The sequence below is a fragment of the Coturnix japonica genome, chromosome 1, assembly GCF_001577835.2.
Source record: "Coturnix japonica isolate 7356 chromosome 1, Coturnix japonica 2.1, whole genome shotgun sequence".
In the NCBI taxonomy this organism is placed as follows: domain Eukaryota; kingdom Metazoa; phylum Chordata; class Aves; order Galliformes; family Phasianidae; genus Coturnix; species Coturnix japonica.
In genome coordinates, this window is record NC_029516.1 from 123,759,843 (window position 1) to 123,782,182 (window position 22,340).

The following is a 22,340-nucleotide window of genomic DNA, read 5'->3' on the forward strand; positions in this document are numbered from 1 at the left end:
ACTTGTAGTCCCCGCCCCGGCCGTGCTGTTGCCGGTAGGGCCGCGGGCGCGCAGCCCCGAGCTCCGCGTTCCTGTCCCCGCAGCGCGGCCGCTGATAGGCGCTGCCGGCCGGGCCGCTCAGCGCCTGCGCGGGAGGAGGAGGCGGCGGTGGCGGTGGTGGTAGCGGCGGCGCCGGGCGGTGAAGTTGGTGAAAGCGCCGGTGTAAAATGGTAGGCGGCGGGTATAGGGGGAGCGGGCGGCGGGCAGCAGCGAGCATAGAGCATGGAGCCCTCTGCTTCGTTCCCGGCTTCTCGCGTCCTGCGGCCGTTCGTCCGCTCCGTGCCCCTGTGGGCTGCCCGCTGCCGCGCCGTGCCCGAGCGGACCGGGGATGGGGCGGCGGGGGGCGAGGAGCCGTGAGGAGCCGTGAGGAGCGGCCGCTGTGCTGGGGGGCGGCGGGAAGGTCACCCGGGGCGGGCGCTTGGAACCGCAGCGCTGCGCCGCGTACCTTGCCCTTTTTTGGGCTGAGTCCCTCCGCCTCGTCCCCGGGGCCGGGCCGCCATCGGGCCCCCCGTGCTGCTGGGGCTGGATAGCGGTGGTAGAGGGCACGGCGGGGACACGACCTCCAGAAACAGCCCCCCGGCCCCACAGAGAACGCGTGGGTTCCCCGTGTCACGCCGTCGGGAACTCTCGACGTTCTCCTCGAGTGACCCCGCTGCGTGAGCTCTGGCGGCCCTTGTCACGGCAGCTTGTGTACGCGAGGAGTTGGGTCCAGGGGTATCTAACTCATTAGGAGAGCTGGAAGCTTGGTGGAGGAGCCGATAGTAGCCAAGCGAAGGGATGTTGGGTGTTTTCCTCCCTAAACACTTTGTAGTGGGGTTGTTTTTTACTTCCCTGAAGAGCTGCTTTCTGTCTTAATGCTTATATAAAATTGAGAAGTGATAAGAAGGAGTGAAGTCCATGCCCTGTTCACGTGACGCGTTCCTTGTCTCTCATCTGCAGTGGAGATGTCTCCATCCATGTGCGTAGGAGAGATAGGGAGGGCACTGAGAGCTGCCCCAGCCACTGGTGCTGTGCTCTTCCTCTGATACTCGTGGGGCTGGGACATTGATCTTTTCTGCTGTAACCAATGGCCACAGCAGCAGAGCAATTGCAGACAGGTTTCTCAGGTTTGAGGTTCCTTGTTGCACCTGACTGCGTGTGGTTTAACAGAATCAGGAAGTGCTAGAACACACTGATTTAAAGTTATCTCCTCCTCTTTCCACGCTGACCCATGGTAATAGCAGACTTGCTCCCCATAAAATCCCTGCTCTTACCTCTTGGGTTCTCCAGAAACATAGGAATGTGGTGTGTAGGCGTAGATATGGCTGCTTCCATGAGCTAAGAGAAACTCCTTACAGGCTCCTGTGTACCACTACAGCAGGCTGCTTTGTTGATTGATGTACTAATAGCATAAATATCTTTTTTTTTTCAGACTACATTAAAGTTTCAGGTCATGTTTTTGAGCACTTTTGAGCCTCATTGTAGCATTCACCACATCTCTGGCACTTGCTTTATTTTCACTTGGCCTTCTATCTTCTGTTGGCAGAAGTTATGTAAAAACTGGAGAAACGCTTCTGACTTTTCAAGTGATCACTTAAAAGGATGAAACTCTCCATTAGTGCTAGGAAAATGTCAGGAAAACCATTGGGCAGGTTTCTGTTGTCTTCAGTTCACAGAGGGCTTGTACGGGACCTGAGCATCTGTACATTGGGCCTCTGTGGTTCCTTGTTTATACAAGCAACAGGCGTATATTCCAAAGATAGCCATATTGTTGTATGATGAAATTCGTTTACTCATGTTATAGAACAGAGAAACGCTTTTGCATATGTGAGCAGTAAAGCAGGAATCACAGAATGACCTGGGTTGGAAGGGACCTCAAGGATCATGTAGTTCCAACCCCCCTGCCTGGCAGGGCCACCAAACATACACATTTACTAGATCAGGTTGCCCAGGGCCCCGTCCAACCTGGCCTTGAACACCTCCAAGGACGGGGCATCCACAACCTCCCTGGGCAGGACCACAGGCAGGAATACAGATTGATTACTGCCAGAATATTTGCTGTTAGAAATGTATGTATAGATGCTGTCATTTCAGTTTGTGGAAGAAAACGCTGTCTTTTTAACTGCAGGAGAGCAAGGCTTTTGTCTTCCTGTAATTCTGAAGTGAAGGTTGTCATCAGCAAGAAAACTAAAAACCTTTTAAATGTAGGCATTAGTAGTAGAATGCTGAACCAAACCTCTGGATTAGCTTCATTGGCTTTCCTGCTTCTTTTGCATCCCAAAGCATAAACTTAAATCATCTCAGAAGGACAAGGTCCGCCAGTTTATGGCTTTTACCCAGGCTGGGGAAAGGACTGCTATATACTGCTTGATGCAGAATGAATGGAAGCTAGAAGTGGCAACTGACAACTATTTCCAGAATCCAGACTTGTACTACAAAGAATCCATGAAGAATTCGGTAGACAGGAAGAAATTAGAACAACTCTATAATCGATACAAAGGTAAGGCTTGTTTTTTCTTCTCTTGTTGTGGGTTTTGTTGTTATAATTATGTCATTTGGGTGGTATCTCTGTAGCTCGTCCCTCTGTCACTCTGAAGGGGCTCTAAGGAAAGACTGCGAACTTCTGCTTCTCGCTTTGTGTATGCAACGGTGAGATAAGAATGAGACAAGTGTAATTCTGCACTGGGGATTTATTTTGAACTCTACAGGAGTATGTACCGAAGTTGTGTATTAAATACTGAGAGCATTTAAAACCTACTGTGAGGAAACTGTGTCAGCTGCATAAGTGGGAATGGGAGTAGAGCTTATTATGGAACTTAGTTGATTTATTGCTGCTGGCTGCTATAAGATACGTGGATGTTATACTTTGTGTGGCGAAATAACACACATGATCCTGTACTGACATTTGGAGGAGTTTCATTCAAATATAGTAGTATTTCTACGCTTTGAAATCAAAAAGCATTTCAAGTGATTTTACAGCTAGAAATCTGTCTGAACAGTAAAATAAAAACCCTCTTGAAGCTCCATCCTTGATTTACTCTGTGCTCTCCTCTTACTGCAAAAATGATGTGTGTGTTTGGATAGGTTTGGTAGGAAAACAGGGAAGTGGGTTAAAGGCAGAGTTGTTTCTTTGACAGTTCTTTTTTTAACCTCATTTTTTAAAAGTAACAGAAAAAATAAAAGGAAGAGAACTTATGTGATCCAGGTAACTCAGAAACGCTGTCAAGAATGTAGAAATTTAGTCAAAAACCTACAAATATTCATTGGCAATATTCTAGCAATGGCAAACTGTCCCGTTAAGGAAAGCTCAGTCAGTTATCTGCCTGTGCTATGGTTAGCAGCACACCTTTGCAGTTCTAACACAGATCACGCTAAAATCTTAACCTTAAAACTTTCAGTAGGTTGGAAAGAATATGATTAAAGGCTTGATTCCTTGATTTCAGCACACATACATTCTGCTTTCAGATCTTCAGTTATTCCCAAGATATCTAAGAATGGCGTTATACCTCCCTTAGAAATACATCAGGTTTAGCTTGAGGCCCTGTTATGCTGAGGCATTGTTTGAGCCACAATGTGGCAAATTTCCTAACAAATGGAAACTAAAAATGCTTCAGTTGAATAGTTGTAGTGTATTTTCATCTCTCGCTATCAGGAAAAATTCTTTGGGCTTACTGGGTAGGTTTTTTGATTGCCTGCTTAATAAGTTCAGAACATGCCAACCTATGAATACATTGCCCTTTGATGTATTTACTGTGCTGATGATGACTGTCGATAAATATTGTTATGAATAATTAGAGTGATCCTTTTTGTATTTTGAACTGCAGACCCACAAGATGAAAATAAAATTGGCATTGATGGAATACAACAGTTCTGTGATGATTTAAGCCTGGACCCTGCCAGTATCAGTGTTCTGGTTGTAGCGTGGAAATTCAGAGCGGCTACTCAGTGTGAATTCAGTAAAAAGGAATTCGTAGATGGCATGACAGAGCTGGGGTAAGTATCCATTTCTGTGTAGTTCAAACTGCAAGGCTGTGATCACTGCCCTGGAGAGTCTGTTCCAGTGATGTTTATATAGTCAGCTTTAAGAACAGAATAACATCTGTTCTTTGAAAGGACTAGAGGGGATGTCTTCAAGCTGTGCCAGGGGAGCTTCAGGCTGGACGTTAGGAAATACTGCTTCTCTGAAAGAGTGTCCAGGCAGTGGAATGGACTGCTCAGGGAGGTGGTGGAGTCACCGACCCTGGAGGTCTTAAAGGAACATTTGGATGTTGTGTTGAGGGACGTGATTTAGTGAGAACTATTGGTTGTTGATGGATGGTTGGACTGGGTGATTCTGTGGGTCTTTTCCAACCTTGGTGATTCTATGATCTGTTGTTGAATTTATGAACTCGCAAAGAGGCTGCAAAAGGAATCCTGTTTGGGTTGTGTGCTTATGAAGACCTATGTATAATGTTCCATCTGAATTTGTTTAGTAAAGGCATGTGGTCATACTTTTAAGAAGGCTTTCCAAAAAGACCTCCTGTTTTTAAGGTAACTATTGTTTTGCTTTGCTCTAATCCTTAAAATAACCAACAGCAAAATAATGTCATCTCTTTTTTGCAACAGGTGTGACTCCACAGAAAAACTAAAAGCTCTATTGCCACGACTGGAACAAGAACTGAAGGATCCAACAAAGTTTAAAGATTTTTATCAGTTTACTTTTAACTTTGCAAAAAATCCTGGACAGAAAGGTCTAGGTAAGTAGAAAAAGTGGGGAAAGTATATAGAGACAGTGAACCGAGTTCCTAATACATTTGGTAGTGTAGCTGTGTCAACAGTGATTCTATAGTAAACTTGTTATGGATCATTTTTCCCAAGTTCTCCTCTCTTCCCTGTTCTTTCAGTTATTCTCTCCTTTAATATTCATGTGGTGCAGATAATTTAACAGGGATTTCTGTTAGTTTTGATGTTCCCTTCTCTCATCAAAGCAGCTCTTGGACCCCTGACATAATTTTAGGTTAAAAAAAGACAACAACAAAAAACTGAACTAATGAACTTGTGTTTTCTGTTTTGTTCGGAATAAAACTGAAAGAAAATTTCAGTTTTAGCTTGAAAAGTGGGGAAAAAAATTCTGGGCAGAAGTTATTGTCCTTTTTAGAACCTGTAGCCTCGGCCCACAGCTTTTATTTGAAGATTAATAAATAAATTTTAAAAAAAAATAAACGTTATGGATTTGGTTCAAAGCTAGCGAGTAGAAATAGGCATGTAACATAAAAAGTATTAATTGAATATTCTCTCTAAATCTTGACATTTGTCCAGATCCATGGCTTGTATTGCTGTAGTAAAATAAATACGATATTTAAATTTGAACCTTTTATTCTCAAAAACTCAAAATTTATATTCACATGAAAAATATCTGTGGTTTGTGAATAGGTAGATGTGGGGAAAAAACTGTAAGGTGAATTTTCAAATCTATATCTACTACCAAAGGGCTCTGTATAGAAAGGAATAAAAACTTCCGTGTGTAGAACAGCATCACTTCATCATTGTTCTGTTTGTGTAGTGGTTAAAAGGAAGTTTCACTCAGAGGGTGACACACAAGGGGGAATGGTTTATAAACTGAGACAGGGGAGGTTTAGGTTAGATGTTAGGAGGAAGTTTTTCACACGGTGGGTGGTGACACACTGAAACAGGTTGCCCAAGGAGGCTGTGGATGCCCCATCCCTGCAGGCATTCAAGGCCAGGCTGGATGTGGCTCTGGGCAGCCTGGTCTGGTGGTTGGTGACCCTGCACATAGCAGGGGGTTGAAACCAGATGATCTTTGTGGTCCTTTTCAACCCAGGCCATTCAATGAAGTGCTTGGTTTCTTTTTAGCCTAGCCACTTTAATTCTGTGTCTGCATCACTTGATATATACGTCAATAAGTAGTCTTTCTCAAAAATTGTTGGAAAAGGAGTGGAGGAGCATAGTGCTGATTTGGGCTTTCTCAACCAGTAGTGTCTGTTCCTCATGCTTTAATAGGAATTACTTTGAATAATGTGGACAGCTTTTAGTCAGTTTCCCCTTATCTTTTGCTGTAATTTCTTTTCTCATTACGCTTGTCGTTCCTTCACGGGTCTCGTGCCACCATTCCAGCCACAAAAAGGAAATAGTTACGCAGTGGTTCTCAGTAGCTGGTTGCAGTTCAGGTTCATCAACTAGTTGTTTGTTTTCTTGCCTCTCTTCATGATGAAGCCTAGTTCTATCAGACCACAGGAAAAAAGTTATGGCGGAGGTTGGAGTTTCTGGAACACCTAAAGAAATATTACAAATAGTTTCCTGTTTTAATTGGCTCTATTCCAGCTTGAAAGTCATACTTAGGTGAAAAGCCTTTTAGACTTATTTCTCAAGTCTGTACAAAGAGAGGGGGAGGGAAGGCAGCCCAACCCAGATTATGGGACTGAATGTACTGTTTATTTGACATGAGGAGGAAAAAGGAAATTTACTTATGTTCCATTACCTCCCTTTATTTGGTATGGAGGCCCTTTTCATTTATAAGTGTCTTCTCTGTTTTGAAAGAATGGTACTTCTTAGCAATAAAACCCCCAAATGTCTCCTTGCACTAAAAAAAATAAAGCTTTAGTGAGATAAATTGTGCGGTACAGAAAGAAAGTGTAAAATATGCTATAGAAAAAGTTGATTGGAACTGTTACTAGTTTCAGGTTTGAAGAATTATAATAATTCTAGCAATGCTTCAAATGTCTTAATTTCAGGCAATGGCTAATTCACAGCAACTTGGGGATGTTTTTGATCAGCCTTTGTTTTGCTAAGGCGACTCCAGATATTAAATCTAAGAGCTATTTCTCCTTATTCTTGTGGAGGTGCACTTTTCTGTCCAGTGTGAGCTTGGACCTCCATAGATTGAGTAGAAACAAGGATACTGAGCTAATATGCTCATATGGCATTTTTGAGTTCTTCAGGTGACTGGTAGCTTAGACAAACAAAACAATGATACCACATCGGTTTAGAGCTGAACTCTTCTCAAGGAAAGCTGTTACCTTCAGTGGAGCAGAGAAGTGGAAGAAAAATAGATTGGTGTTAACTTCTTACCGCTTTCTCCTCTGATTATTCTGAAAGTAGTTGTTCTCTTTCAGCAAAAAGCTATTCAGCAAGGAAGAGAAGTTCAGTCAGTTGCCCTCCAAGAGCATTTCTATGTGCTGAGAGCTCTAGTTTTTTCAGCTGCCTCTAATGTAGGATTAGGTACTTCTTTATTGCACAGTGTATATTCTGTAGGCTTTGTATTTTCTGACTGTTCATCCTAACTCATTTTCTCCACAACTATATGGAAGCATGCAGTATTTGAGTCCCTATGACTGCAAGGTGTATTGTCGAGGAGATGCAGGAATACATCTTATCAATGTACAAAGCCTGCTTCTTTATTAATCCAGCTGGAATAAACCTCTAACTCTGTTTAGATCCTTGTAAAGTGCAGATCTCTTCTTCCTTCCCACATGCAGACTAGATGACACACAGTGCTATGTAAGTATAGGATGCTCCTAAGTTATTGTCCTAGCTGCTTACCTTTTGTATGATGTACTCCAGTGATAGTGTTTGCCTACTCATTTCCATACATTCACATTTGAATTATGGCTTGAAGACTGTGAGCTCAGTAAGCTTGCAAAAAGAATAAAGGTGAATGGAATTAATAAAATGGAAATAACAAAAGGAATTATTTCCCAATTGGAAGGCAGGAAATATATGTGATTTTTCTGAGTGTCCAGTGTTTCCTTTTCACTACACAGGGAACTTAACCCACTAAGTCTGGTAGCTGTTGCACTCATTACTCAGGGCAGTGATCTGCAGATGGAAACCATTTCTTCATTCTCAGGTATACATATGACACTTGAATACTCCTATTTGACAACTAGTATCAGCGACAAACTGATGCTCTAATAGCAAAACAGGTTCTTTGCTTGATTTCTAATGTTTTTATTAAATAAATAGAAGCATCTCTTCACTGTGTTCAGAGGTATTTTAACAAGACATCTGCCTTGCCTTTTCAGTGTCAGTAGTTATCCACAGAATTTGGAGTCTAATTGGTGTTGGTCCTCTGGCTGAAAAATTTGGGGCAGCCACTGCCTTTTCTTAATATATTCTTAAATCTCTGACACCAGGTCTTGTTCATATCTGACCTATCTATCCAACCATATCTATGGTTGGATTTGGTTCTATTGTTTTTCCTAGAAAATAAATCTATGTTCCTGAGTTCTGATGCTCAGCACATCCAGAATAAATACATATAAAAAGTATTTCCCTATGTTTAATAAAGCTTCTTACATACACATGCCAGATATGTCTTCCCTTACTCTCTAGGCTGAGTTAAATATGCTGATAATTGTCTTCCAAGTTGTCTATTCTTTCCTTTGCAGTTCAATCGATCTAACTTTCTCATCTTGTAGTTAAGAATAAAGTCATCATTCCCTGTGCCTTAGATATTTTGCTTCTTGTTTTACAACTCGATATTGTTTTTATACATTTTAACACTGACAATATCTGCATCTTGTGATCTGTTACTTGTTTTCTGTTAAGCCGCAATACGTTCTCTTGATCCCTGTCTTCAGCTTTTGCAGTTGATTATTCCTACTAGCCATATTACTTTGCACTTCTCCATAACGAAGTGCTCCCTATTTAAAGTGCTTTGGGGTGTTTGGTTTTTTCCCCAATTTGTACTGATAACTTTGAATTCTAATCCTGTCTTCCACCATGCTATGCTTTGTAAATGGCAGATTAATTAAGATTTCCTTTGTTGTATCATCCAAATTACTTTTGTGTTGGGCAGTGTTAGATACAGGAGTCACTCCTGTGTAAAGGTCATGTTTCCCTAGTTTGGCAGAGAACAATTGAGAATCAACACTTCAGTGTGGTCTTCTAGAAACACCTTTGACTTCTGCAGGGTCCAAGGTATAACAGGTAGCAGTTCGAGGTTGCTTCAGTGTGCTGGGATGAATTTTGCCATGTCCAGCTTTGCTTTTGTCATCGGAGCTTTCAAAACTGAAGTTCTAGAAGTTCATTTGGGGTTTACTGTCTGTTTTCAGTGCAACTTTGCCTGGTTTTTTACTGCTTCTTTAATTTCTTTTTATTCTATAGTTCCCTTCAGAACCAGTGCAGGAAATTCTGCCTTTATGTTATTAGTTGGGAGGAATCCTCTCTAGTAAATTCAGTTGTATTGATTCCATCATGTCCCAAACTAGGCACAGAGTTCAGTGTTCATTCCCAGAGGTAGAACTGCCTTTTATATTAGTCTCTTTCTTTTCCATGGTTTGTTTGGTGATACCACCACGGGATCTTTCTCTTTATATCTGCAGCACTTCTGGCTCTGTAGTCTCATCCAAATTGAATTCCATTTATTTTCATTAGCTTAATATTGTTAAGTAGCATGCTTCAGTCTGAACACAGGCTCTTTAAAGAAGTAGTAGTACCAGTCCCCTTAGGTGATGGCTCATGTAAGTAGTGAGGTGCAGGAAGCAAAAGCATATTACCAGGATTTCCTTTAAAATGGGAAAACAGTGTTCTCATTACAGTGCTTAGGATCTGACTGTCAAGTCTCTTTTGAATACATCTGAATAGATTTGATTATTGTTGAAGAAAAAGATGTCTGTTTATGAGTGTTAAATCTATTGTCCTCTGAGCGGTGGACAGAATTCAGGAAAAGAGGAGTTTCACACAGCAGTGCCATCTCAGTTGCTGCATGTTGAACCAGCAGACATAACATTTGGATATGTTAAGGTTCATCTGAGTGCTTTGTATTTTCGAGGTAATGTGAGAGGCATGGTTTATTAAGGTCCAGTTTTCCAGGAGACTTTGACAAAGAATTGCTGTGGATAACTGGTTCTGCCTGTTTAGTCTGCTTTCTCATAGTCTTGCTACTGTATATACTATAATAACTCTTAAGCTTTGCCAGACATACTTGGAGATCTTTATCTCACATTTTACTCCATGTTTTAGCTTTTTCAACTATGGTCAGTGAAATTTTGCATCCTTGCTCTTGTCTGATTAAAGAATAATATTGCAGATCTTCAGTCATGCTGTGTACAGAGCAGTCAGGATTTCCAAGGACACTGTTCAAGCTCAAAACAAGGCCTTAGCTCCATCTTTCCTTTTGTTTGTTTTGTTTTTGAACCTGGTACTTATAGTGAGTCTCTTAATGGATCTCCCTTTTGAACCTCAACGAGATTTGTTGAAGATGTTCCTCGTGCTCAGGACTTTAACTACAGTTTGTTTCAGCATAGTGGAGGAACTTAACCCATTCCTTCACAGTCTTCAGCTTTCAACATGGAAACAAAAAGATTTGGTCCTTCATCACTCCTTTGTGGCCCCTTCACCTACTTACTGGCTCAAAAGGTTGTGCTTCCTTCTCTCTGCCAGTTTCCTGGGATCAAGCAAGACATGATACGTGAAGAGGGCATTCAGACTTGAATCAAATGTTACCTCAAGACCAGAAGAATGACTATCTTTGCATCCGGTATGTGGACTTCAAGGAGGTTGCATCTTCTATGAGCAGATGAGTATAATATGCTCTTTTTAATTGAAGCAGCATCATCTTTAGCTTTCATCATAGCATTACCTCAAGTTTGAGAGTCTTTAGAGATGCTTAGACATTATACAAGGATAGCATTTTCTTTCTTGCTAGTTATCAACATTTCCTCCACTTCCTATGAAGAATTAGACCGATCTATTTGTAGAGCACTTGGAAGAGTGAGTAGATGAAGAAATTGAGGGAATTCAACAAATTAATTTCATGTTTATTTTGGAAGAGGTCTGGGAATACTGTATTTTAGGTGTTCAAATAGCCTTGGTCTGTCCATATGGTATTTGTTTTATTTTTGTTCGTTTTTTGTTGTTGTTTTTCATTCTGAAAACACCTGCAATTTAGGAGAACTTTAGAATAGAAAAGGGTGCTCTGATGGAAAAAGGCTTATAGTGGTGGCAACAAAGATGTGGTGTAACTTCCCATTCTAGTAATGCCTTGTTGAGTCTTTTACTCAAATTTTGCTCTTAATTAGGATACATATATCCTGACAACTTTAAGTCATCAGTTACTGTTTATTTGAACTGTACATGGAGAGATCTGGAGAGACAGAAAGATGTTAAGACTGGCTATAATCAAACCTATTATCCTGCACTCACACTGACATTCAGATAGTTATCTTCTTCTAAGCCTAGCTCACTTTTAGAAGCAGTTTATCTGCTTTTGTACAGTGGATGCTCGAGATGAACACAAAAGGCTCCATATGGAATCAGTCTGCTTTCAGCGTGGCTGATACTGAGATAGAGTTGATAAGTAGTCAGACCCTGACTGATTCCTGCAGAGATGTTCTGAAATCCACATACTGTGATTCACTGTGTCTCCCCATCCACCAGAGACTTAATTCAGATGCTGTGCATTATGTGTTCTCAAACACAGAGCACTGGGGAGCTCTTGGCTAATGGTTTTGCTAGAGATGAATGGGTACAACTCAGCTGGGTCCTGAGTTAAGCCAATTCCAGTGTTTGCTTCATACTCCTCTGCTTCTCCCCTTCTCTCTTCCTTCTCTGTGAGTGCTCCTAATTGTAGATAAGGGTTGTTTTGCTCTGAATGTTTGACAATTTGCTGATGGGTTTCCAGGTTGAATCCTGATGGTGTTTTCTTGCCTTTCTATGTGGATTTTATTTGCACGTAGAGGAAAAATGTTATGATTAGGAAACAAACTATTTTTGTGTCCATATCCTCAGTAATTTGGAGGCCCAAGAGGGCTGTTAAAATCATTCAGAGATGAGGAATATAAGGGATCAAGTAACTCGCTGAATCTTGCAAGTATTCATCTCATTTATTGTTCTGGTGGGGACAGTGCCATAGTTTAGTTCTTTAGATTCACGCTTGTTTCCACCGTTTCTACATGTGCACCAATTGGGTTTGTTTTACGCAAATCACACGACTATAAAGAAAACACCTGAAGTTCAGTCTCTCATAAAGGTGTCATATACTATTATAGGCAGTTCAGTGGTTTAAATAGATCTGTCTTGCAGTTCTCCAGATTACTGTACTGAACATAGCATAAAAAAATCAGGGTTTCTTGGATGCTCCTGTATTCAAAGCTATAGAATAAATATTTGGTTAAAGCAGTGAAGGGGGAAAATCTCAAGTGAAGGAACTCTTGGCTCTGAAATTTCCATTTCAGACTCCTCTGTTATTTTTTCTTGTTTGTTTGTTTTTTAATCTTTATTTACTTATCTAATAAAAGCAACTCTTCCCTCCCACGATCTTTATGTTACTTTCTGGGCTAATTTTCTGTTTTGCATCTGTGAGGTAGCACTGCCAGACAATTCCTATTACAGAAAGTCCTGCCCATTCAAAGTGTATTCAACTAACTGTGTGACTGAGCACTGGGGCTTTTTACAACAGAGTCTTTCACAAAAATGACTAGTATATAATGTAGGAAAGCTTTATAACATTGGTATGAAGATAATGATTTCTTTCCGAGCTCTTAAATGTGGTAGACTATATTGTCATAATATGTAGAAAATAGTGTGCCAACAACAGATTTTATGGGCAACTGTGCCTAATATTGAAGTATCCTTGTAAATATCTTATTTTCTTTTATACCGGCCCTCAAATTAGCTATTTTATTTTCTGTCTGTTTTTTCCTCTTATGTCAGTAATTTAAATGAACTGGTTATTGTGTTCTGACAGCTTCAAACACAACTGCATAAACAGCTCTGTTGGTAGCGCTGTCTGAGAGAGCTGGAAAGCTCTATTTGGCAGAGAGATGACAAGTGAGTGCTGCAATCCCAGAGTGCTGTTTTGGCACAGCAGGTCTAAATGAACTTAATTTCATGTCCTTCATAAATCCTGCTCTCCAGTCATTTCCTTGCAATCTGATGATTTATCTGTTCTCGCTTCCTTGATTACTTGTGCGCACAGTGACTTCATTCCCCATATCCAAAATCAGAGCAAAAGACTAACAAACTAGATCTAATTTCTAGGATGTCTTCTTTTCTTTTATTTATTTATTTATTTTTAATTTTAGAATCAAATCATGAACGTTTTTGTTAACAAAATAGGCATTAGATTGAATCTTGAAAGTAGATACGCTCTGTATAACTGGTAACTTTCACAGAATCACAGGATTATCAAGGTTGGAAAAGACCTACGAGATCATCTAGTCCAACCATTACCAATACTTCCCAGCTAAATCATATTCATCAACACCACATCCAAACGTTTCTTGAACACTCCCATGGTCGGTGACTCCACCACCTCCCTGGGCAGTGCATTCCAATGCCTGACTACCCTTTCCGAGAAGGAGAAACTTTCTTTCTCCTTCTCTGCTAGTCAAGCTGGTTTGTTATCTCTGGTCCTTGCTTAGACATTAGTTTCCAGAGGGCCAGCTGCCTGGCCATGACCCTGTGCACTCTGCTCTGGGTGCCCTGCTGGACAGCGGGTGGGCCTGAGGACACAGAGGGCCCTGTCAGCCTCAGCCAGCCTGTGGTTCTGTGAAGGCTTTTTTCCCTGTTGTATTTATGTTTTTAATTTTATAGCTCTCTGCTCACTGTAGCAGATAAAGGAACTCCTCAGCATTTCAGTTTATTGATACTGCTGTCAGCGGCCTGATGAGGAGCTGAACCCTGTAACAGAATCCAAAGGCCTGATTTCTCCCAGCTACATTTAAGATTGGGGCCTAAACTAGCACTATTACCAGAAGGGATAGTCCATTTGTTCCAGTGTCTGTATGCATCAATTTATGGATTTGTGTGATTGCTATGAAACACATGAGGGAGAATGACCTCCTCTTTCCTTACTTTTCTTTTTTGTGTTACCTCTGACCATCTTTGCTTCTTTGCCTGTACCTTCTTCCATTTTTTTTCAAGGCATATTTCATCAGAAGTGTGTGAACTCTTGTGCTATGGAACTGTTTTTTCATCATTGTGCATTTTGCTTGATGTTTGCCAGTGCTTACAACATCAGCTCAGAAAAGCTGAGTCTTCGTAATGAAGCCTGAGTGCATGGAATTGAAGTCAGACATGTCACAGTGTGTTTTAGGAACTCATAAGGTTTATTAGAGTTTCTCCCTTCCTATTTCTTTTGCTTTTTGTTTGGAATAACAGATCCAAACAATTAATCAGCATCTCTATCATCTTAGTCTGGGCTCCACTCTCTATGAAACAGGCTCTAGGAAACCAGCTGTGTTGAAATCTGGAACTTCTTGAAAGCGTTTTGTGGTTTAAGATAGGATGTGCCTTTATTTTGTTGTTGCACAATGATTTGTGAATCCATGGCAGTGTTATCTGTGAGACTGGGGCAGAAGCAGTTAGGTACTGTGTTGCTGAGAATGAAACAGGCCTTCATGAAATTCTTTATCTACCCTTATGCTGCATCTAATACTGCTCTTCCTTTTCCACTTGAACATGTGGCAGTACTGCATCCTCCTGCTGGAGTGCACGAACTGAGCTCTGCTGTTAGGTTGTGGTGTAGAATAGTATCCGCTTTATGGACTTGCATTTCCAGCTTTGGTTCTAGGTGTTCTTCTGATAAATGATTCCGGATGAAGAAAATTGTATTGCTGTAAGGGCTGCTGTACTAATATTATGCCCTGAGAAATAGTTTTTCCATTCCCTCTTGTCTTTAAAATCCCATTCCAGCCACACGTATCTGAAATGTGATAAACTTACATTAATTGGCACCTGCAAACCTCAGTGTTTGGGTTGCTGTCGGTATTAGCCACATTTTGGCTTTACATCTGTGTGCAGGCTGATCGATAACTGTTGTGTTTTGTTTCTGGAGATTAATTGCATCTTTAACCCAGCACTGCTGGGCAATAATGAGAAGACTTCACTCTTTAGGACTGTAAGGTTTAATATACAGTTTTTATCATTGCTTTTTTTTTTCTGTCAGCCGTAACAATTGTAGAAGAATGTAATTCATTTATATGGTAATGTATTGGATGTAGCATTAATTGTTTAACTGTAACAGATCTGTTGCTTATAACATGGCATAACATTGAATGTTTTGCTTTCTGTCTTGCAGATCTTGAAATGGCAATTGCGTACTGGAATTTAGTCTTGTCAGGAAGGTTTAAATTTCTAGATCTTTGGAATAAATTCTTGTTGGTAAGTACACAGTTCATTCATCCCTGACTGTTGTAGTCCACAGTAGTCTGGCTCGTATGGATGGTACTGTGCTTACAATGAAGAAAGAGGCTGACTGTCTAAATTCCTCCTTTGAATTTCTTCCTTTTTTTTTGAGCTGATGTAAGAGAGTCTTAGACCAAGCCAAAATAAATCTCTATACAACTTTCTAGTGGAGAAGAAAGCAAAGAAGATGTAGCAAAGCAGTAGTGTGTTCTGCTTGCTTAACCTTGTGACCTCCTAGTTACAATAACTTCTGCATGAAATAAGGCCATAATTGTAGATTGAACTTATGATGTCTTTACTCTCAAGACAGATGTGATTGTTGTTAGCCACATATTTTACCGTGCTCTGCCTTTTGTGGTATTAATGCAGAAACTGTCTTATTTTTTTAACTCAATTCTGGTAGGACTGACTTAACCTGAGTGGCAACTTCTTAGCGGAAGTTCTTGTCAGAGTAATTCTTTTGACTCACTTTGGACAACAGCTGTGAGCTGACCTTGGCAACTTTGTATTGTCAGTGCAGTTCTGAGGGCAGTGGATAAAGGTGTATGAATTAAACTTCAGAAACTACAAAATGTTCTTGGTAAAAAAGTGATCTATTCATCAATTTCATTGAGAGAATCTATGAAAATTTTACTTTTTAACTGCTTTAATAAACTTAGCATTTAAAACATCTAAATACAGATATATTTGTGTGTATATATATATATATAATATATGTATATATGTCTGCAGAAAGTTTCATTCAGTGTGATCAAATTTGTTATAACAAACAGTTCTACAGAGCTAGCAGTACTACTGTTATGTTGTAGAGTGTCTTATTTTGCTACAGACATTTAACCTGAACCAAAACTCCAACCATGTATGGATGGAAAACAAAAACGACCTAAAAAAGCAGCAAGCTAAGGACTCTTTATGGTGTTATATAAGTACAGGAAAATCCACTCCACTGAGCCTGTTTTTACATGCAGTTACAATTTCCTGCTGCAAATCAGATCTAGGCTTCAGGAATGAAATTGCATTTTCAGTTAATCACCCCTGCTGACTTTGGGTAATGTAGCAGTATGAACAGATGAAATGATCCTACAACTCACAACTGCTTAGATGCTGTGGTTCTCCACAGTCTCTTCCATACCACATGTTTCTGCTGCTTTCCTTTAGAGTAATTGTGGCACTTCACTGACCACTGCTTGTGAGTTGTTTCTATTTGCTAAGCTGGCAGAAAAGAAATCCAGCTAAAACTACACTTTTCTTTCTCCAGGCTAATCAGGAGGTTTCTCATGGAGTCAGACCAAGTGCCTGAGCTCGCTCAGATTGTTCTGCAGAATTGTGTGGCTGGTTGTGGTGTGGAAAAGAGTGGGTGGAAAGGGAAGGGATGGTTACTGATGGCCAGATCCTTGATCCGGCTGATCAAGTTGGGGCCAGTATAGGGTACTGAAGTAAGGTCTTAAGGATCTGAATGGGATTGAGAGAAAGAAAGAACGAGAATGGAAGGGCTGACTAAAAGCTGAGAGAACACTGACTAAAACTGAAGCTTTTTTGCATGCTGATCAAACTGGCCAGGCTGGAAACTGTTCTGTGTGAATGAGGCAGGAACATACGAGAAATTAGACAAAGAAGTGGTATTAGAGAATAGAACAAGTGGAGCAAATGCAGATGCATGCTACAGTGAAGGAGGGAGTATCATAGAATCATCACAGAATGGTTTGGGTTGGAAGGGACCTTTAAGATCACCTAGTTCCAACCTCCCTGCTGTAGGCAAGGACACCTCCCACTAGACCAGGCTACTCAAAGCCCCATCCAGCCTGGCCTTGAACGCTTCTAGTGAGGGGGCATCCACAACCTCACTGGGCAACCTGTTCCAGTGTCTCTCCACTCTCACTGTAAAGAATTTCTTCCTAATATCTGGTGTAAATCTGCCCTCTTCCAGTTTAATCACTACCTGCCCTTATAAAAAGTCCTTCCCCAGCTCTCCTGTAGGCCCCTTCAGGTACTGGAAGGCTATTTGAAGAAAGACTGAAATGATGGATCCAGAATATAGTCTGGGAGTGAAAGGAGGAAGGCACATGCAACTGTAACTGAATTGAAATACAGACTGGCTAATGGTGGGATAAAAGGGCTCAAGTTGAAATGGTTGGACAATGAGATCCATAACTGGAAGTGTGAAGTAGTTGTTTTTCTGCCTTTTTTTTAGTAGCGGTTCATTTTGTAGTTTCAACTTATTAAAATAAGTAATTGTGAACCACCTGTTTCTGTGTATGTCAAAATAGTACTGTGGAATTTATGAATAGATTATATTGAACAGAGCCCTTCTTCTTTTATAGGAACATCATAAAAGATCAATTCCAAAAGATACTTGGAATCTTCTGTTAGACTTCGGAAATATGATTGCAGATGATATGTCCAACTATGATGAAGAAGGTAAACAGTATCTGAATATCATGAAAAATTGATACATTGTTATTGAAATATTGTTTTAAATAAAAAATGGAATATATAATCATAGAGTGGTTTGGGTTAGAAAGAACCTCAAGGGTCATCAAGCTCCAGCACCCCTGCTACAGGCAGGGCCACCAAGCTCCCCGTTTAATACTAGACCAGGCTGCCCAGGGCCCCATCCATCCTGACCTTGAACACCTCCAGGGACGGGGCATCCACAGCCTTTCTGGGCAGCCTGTGCCAGCACCTCACCACTCTCATATTAAGGAACTTCCCCCTGACATCCAACCTAAATCTTTCCTCCTTCAACTTAAAACCATTTCCCCTTGTCCTGCCATTATCTACCCTTGTGAAGAGTTAACTCCCCTCCTGTTTATAGGCTTCCTTTAGGTACTAGAAGGCTGCATTGAGGTCATTCTGCAGCCTTCTCCAGGCTGAATAAACCCAGCTTCCTCAGCCTGTCTTCATAAGGAAGGCGCTCCAGCCCTCTGATCATCTTTGTGGCCCTCCTCTGGACCCTCTCCAACAACTCCCTCCTTTTCTTGTACTGGGGGCTCTAGACCTGGATACATTATTTCAGATGAGGCCTCACAAGGGCAGAGTAGAGATGGATAATCACTTCCCTGTCCCTGCTGGCCACCTCAGGGTACTGTTTGCTTTCTGAGCTGCAGGAGCACGCTGCTGGCTCATGTCAAGTTTTTTATCCACCAGGACCCCCAGGTCCATCTCTGCAGGGCTATTCTCAAGGACTGCTCCTCCCAGTCTGTAGAAATGCCTGGGATTCCTCCAGCCCAAGTGCAAAACCTTGCACTTTGCTGTGTTCAACCTCATTAGATTCACCTAGGCCAACCTCTCGGTTGAGCTCCCTCTGAATGGCATCCCTTCCTTCCACTGCGTCAGCCGCACCACTCAGCTTGGTGTCATCAGCAAACTTGCTGTGGGTGCACTCAGTGACATCAGTGATGGAACTGATGAAGATGTTACCTGTTGCCAAAACGTTAATGATTAAAATCTTGCTGTAATATGTATATGAAAGTAAAGATATTGTCACACCATGATATAACAGATGCTATCTGAAACTGTTATGGTACAAGTGTCTCAGTGTTGCAGTATGAAAATACTGCTAACTGCAAAGCTATATATATGTATATTTTAGAGACTGTACCTACTTATTGCCAATAATAATGTATTAATTTCTGAACTGCATACCTTCTCTTTAGGAGCATGGCCTGTTCTTATAGATGATTTTGTGGAATATGCACGACCGGTAGTCACAGGAGGAAAGCGTAAAACTTCCTAACCCCAGACTCATCAACGTGGACTAAATGTGCAGTCTGAACTGCATTAGATAATGAAGATTTGTTGACTGACAGCTGTGCACATTGTTGCTGGTTTCAGTGGTCATGGGGAGATTCCAGAGACAAAACAGATACTCTTCCTTTCTGCCTAATGAAAATGATGGTTGAGAGTTGTGGACACTTCATGAACAAGCTCAGAAGATGGTCCAGGCTGATTGCAGGCTATTGGCTTCAATTATTGTACTGGTTGTATCATATAGGATGTAGATTTTGCATGATTTTATACTTTGGAGAAGTTTAACTAGAGGCCATTTTATTATTGAAGTTTTGACAGCACAGCATGCCATTGAGTTCATGATCCAAAGTGAACACCAGCAGTCAAATAAATAAAACTGTATTATATTGTACTTATATTAAAGGCAGTATTTGTGGTATATAAATTAAATCCCTAAATAAAACTTACGCACTATATTGTGTTTTTATAACAGTCAGCTCTGTGGATCTGTCCTAATACAGAACTGTAAAATCATGTTGTTCTTTAAATATGTCGCCGGATTTTTACATTTATATTTGTAAGCCTTAGATACAAAGACTGACCACGTTCAGCCTTTTGTCTTCCACTGAGGCTGACTTCCTCATCGCTGCCTTCTTGAAGTGCTCGCACGTGCATTGCTGAGAAAGAGCTGTTTCTCTGTCCTGTGTTGTGACTCCAGCTTTTTATTAACCATTTTGAAGTTAACTTGGTGCAGTCAAAGATGCTTTTACAATTCATGTTTGATGTCATTATTCAACTAGTCTTCAATTATGTGTTTTTTAATTTTAAATAATGGATTGGTAGAATATAAGTCTTACTTGTGGCCTGGAACATATAATCTATTCTAGCAAGAATTCAACAACTTGTGAGTGCAGTTCCTGACACGTCTTCTAGAAAGTAAGCATGAATAAGCCCAGAGACTTCACTGGTTGGCTTCTACTTTGGAAACAGAAGTAAGAAAATTTCACGTTAATGATGGTAGCCTCAGGATATTTTGTCTATTCAGTAATGTTTATGTGAGGGGGAAAAAAATACAGGATCATTGATCTCAAGGCTAGTTGAATTGGATCTGTTTTTACCAAATCTAAATGTATTTTTCTCCCCTCTCAGTAGTTATAAAGTGCATAAATGTCAAGCTCCTTCTTCCCAGTGTCTTCCAATGCTTAAGCACGAGACCTTTTTACCAGCAATTATTGGACATGTTTTCACGCAGGGTTCTTCAGAACGCTAACTCATCAAAAAGAGGTGGTCGTAGCTTCTGTAAAAGTTTGTTAAAGCAAAGCATCACTAAAGAGTATCTACAGGTATGATTAATATGTGTGCTGTAAGCAGAGCTGCACGGATATAAGAATTTGCGAAGATTGTGCATTAAGTTATATGGCGTATCTGTTTGGTTCACATCAGGTAACTTCAGCACTGCATGATGCCAATTTTATTCCATAATTGTGAGGATATAAAAACTTGTAAAGCTTATAGTCTTCTTTAAAAAAACAACCCTCTAAGTACTAGTTTTGCGTAAGTAGTCGGCTTCCGTGCATGGCATTGAAGCCTACAAGAACAGATGTACATGCTGCATACAGAGAGTTTACCTTCATTCTTCTACTTGAGAAAACTAAAGTTGTGCGTGATCTTTAAAAAGCAGGGCTAAAAGACTAACCAGATTTTCTACCCATAGGAAGACAGTGGGCAAGTCGCAAATGCCCAACTTGGTATTTATTATTTGTCTTCCTAGCCAAAGCGGTGTTTTTAAATGTTGGCTCTTGCATGACAGCCACTAGATGTCAGTGTCTCAGTCTTCAGGTGCTTATCTGTGTCATGTGGGAAATTGGCCCGTAATGTTAACACGCACTCTTACTTTCTGACTATATCTTCTTAGAAGGGGATTTGTGTACATAATTCCAGTGTTCTGTGGAACTCAACAGAGATTTAAAAACAGTGTGATGCTCTTTGTAATGCGTTTGATTTTTCTACCTGGCCTACTCAACACTAGTAATTTGTCTGTCTGTCCTGTAGGCTTTGGAGAATAAATGTTCCATCCGATGGCATCACCTGCCTCTGTCCAGCCCATAGCAGTGGAGTGCTTGCAGTTTGCACTACGTCCCTTAGAACGTATAGGTATAGTATAACAGAGCAGAAATATTTAATCTATTTAGAAGAAGCAGAAGAATTTAATCTATTGGTGTGTGATGTAATCAGTTTCATAGTTGCTCGTGAAACATTTGTACATGCTGAGAACTCGCTCAGATCAACTTGATGACCCTCTTACATTTCAGAAATGCATGTGGCTGGAGGCTTTTTGACTCAATAATCCAAGGAAGAAGGTGCTTAGGGTACTATGGTTAGGCTGCGGTTGGACTTGATGATCTTCAAGGTCTTTTCCAACCTGGGTAATTCTATGATTCTATGATTAGTGTTTGCCTGTCTTAGGTCTTCCAACGAAGAGGACTGGGTAAAAGTGTAGCAGTATTTTTACTGTTCTTTTGCTCTTCCCAGTCTTGTACCCGCTTGAAACCACCTGTGCACTTTACCTGCCAGTAAGTAGGGAATAAATATGGATTGTTCAAGCTTGAACAATCGCAAATGCAAATAAACTGCTCTCAGATGATGACCTCCTTATGAATTCTAATATTTGCTGCTGTTCACTCTTACACTTCGCAGTGCTCTCTGACTTATTTTAGCTCTTATACTGGTAAGGCGTAGGCCGATCAATTTATAATTATAAATGGTACAGAAATCTTTAAGTTGTTCCCTGCATACCATATTAGTTCCTAGACAAGCTGTTTGTATTTGTTCAAGTTGTTGCCAAGTTGTTTGGTTTTACATCCTAGAGCATTTGAAACCGAGCCATAGGATTTGTACTTGCCAATTCTAAATTTAAATGTAATTTATCATCACGCGTGTCATTCCAAGAAGAACAGACCTGCAGGCATCCATTTGTGCAACGCACCTGGGAGCTTTGCTGCCGAGTAAGCTGTACGTGTGTGAGTTTTGTGCCAATGGAAAAAGGAATAAAGGGACTTGGAACATAAAGGATCGAAGTTGGTCATGTGGGATCTATTCTGCTTCGGAAGCCTTGCAAAGGCTAGCGGGATTTTGGTTTGTTTCGGTTACTTTATTGGATTCCTGCGTTTTTATTCCATGAGGGCAAGGGTATAACTCAACTTTTTTTAGCAGTTTTACTGGAAACAAATGCCTGCCTGCTTTGTTCATCTGCACCACCTTTAAGCTTTTAAGCAGCTTGCTGCGTTTAGCTGCAGTGCTGCATCCACTACGCCTACCCAATAGCGACTGAACTCTCCCATTTGCATCCTCAGTTTGTACTAACAGCGAGATGTAAATGCAGGGGAAGCCTTGCTCAGTCTTAGGTTCTGAGCTCTGCAGGCAAATCTGTGCAGAGACCTTCAGAGGTATGTATTCAACTGTCC

General features: G+C 40.9%; 1 protein-coding gene across 1 annotated transcript; it reads left to right on the forward strand.

The window, feature by feature from the left end:
• The first annotated feature begins 30 nt into the window (after window positions 1–30).
• On the forward strand, window positions 31–20,960 carry DCUN1D2 (defective in cullin neddylation 1 domain containing 2). The gene is made up of 7 exons (XM_015849446.2): window positions 31–209; window positions 2,302–2,518; window positions 3,843–4,011; window positions 4,624–4,754; window positions 15,041–15,123; window positions 17,469–17,565; window positions 18,804–20,960. Exons 1-7 carry the CDS (start codon window positions 207–209, stop codon window positions 18,881–18,883), a joined length of 780 nt encoding a protein of 259 aa, XP_015704932.1. The 5' UTR covers window positions 31–206; the 3' UTR covers window positions 18,884–20,960.
• The last annotated feature ends 1,380 nt before the right edge of the window (window positions 20,961–22,340 follow it).

What these genes read in the sequence shown, in the direction of transcription:
- DCUN1D2 (XM_015849446.2), top strand. An exon ending in ACTCTATAATCGATACAAAG is followed by an intron (nt 2,519 to 3,842) that starts GTAAGGCTTGTT and finishes TTTGAACTGCAG; the next exon opens with ACCCACAAGATGAAAATAAA. An exon ending in GATGGCATGACAGAGCTGGG is followed by an intron (nt 4,012 to 4,623) that starts GTAAGTATCCAT and finishes TTTTTGCAACAG; the next exon opens with GTGTGACTCCACAGAAAAAC.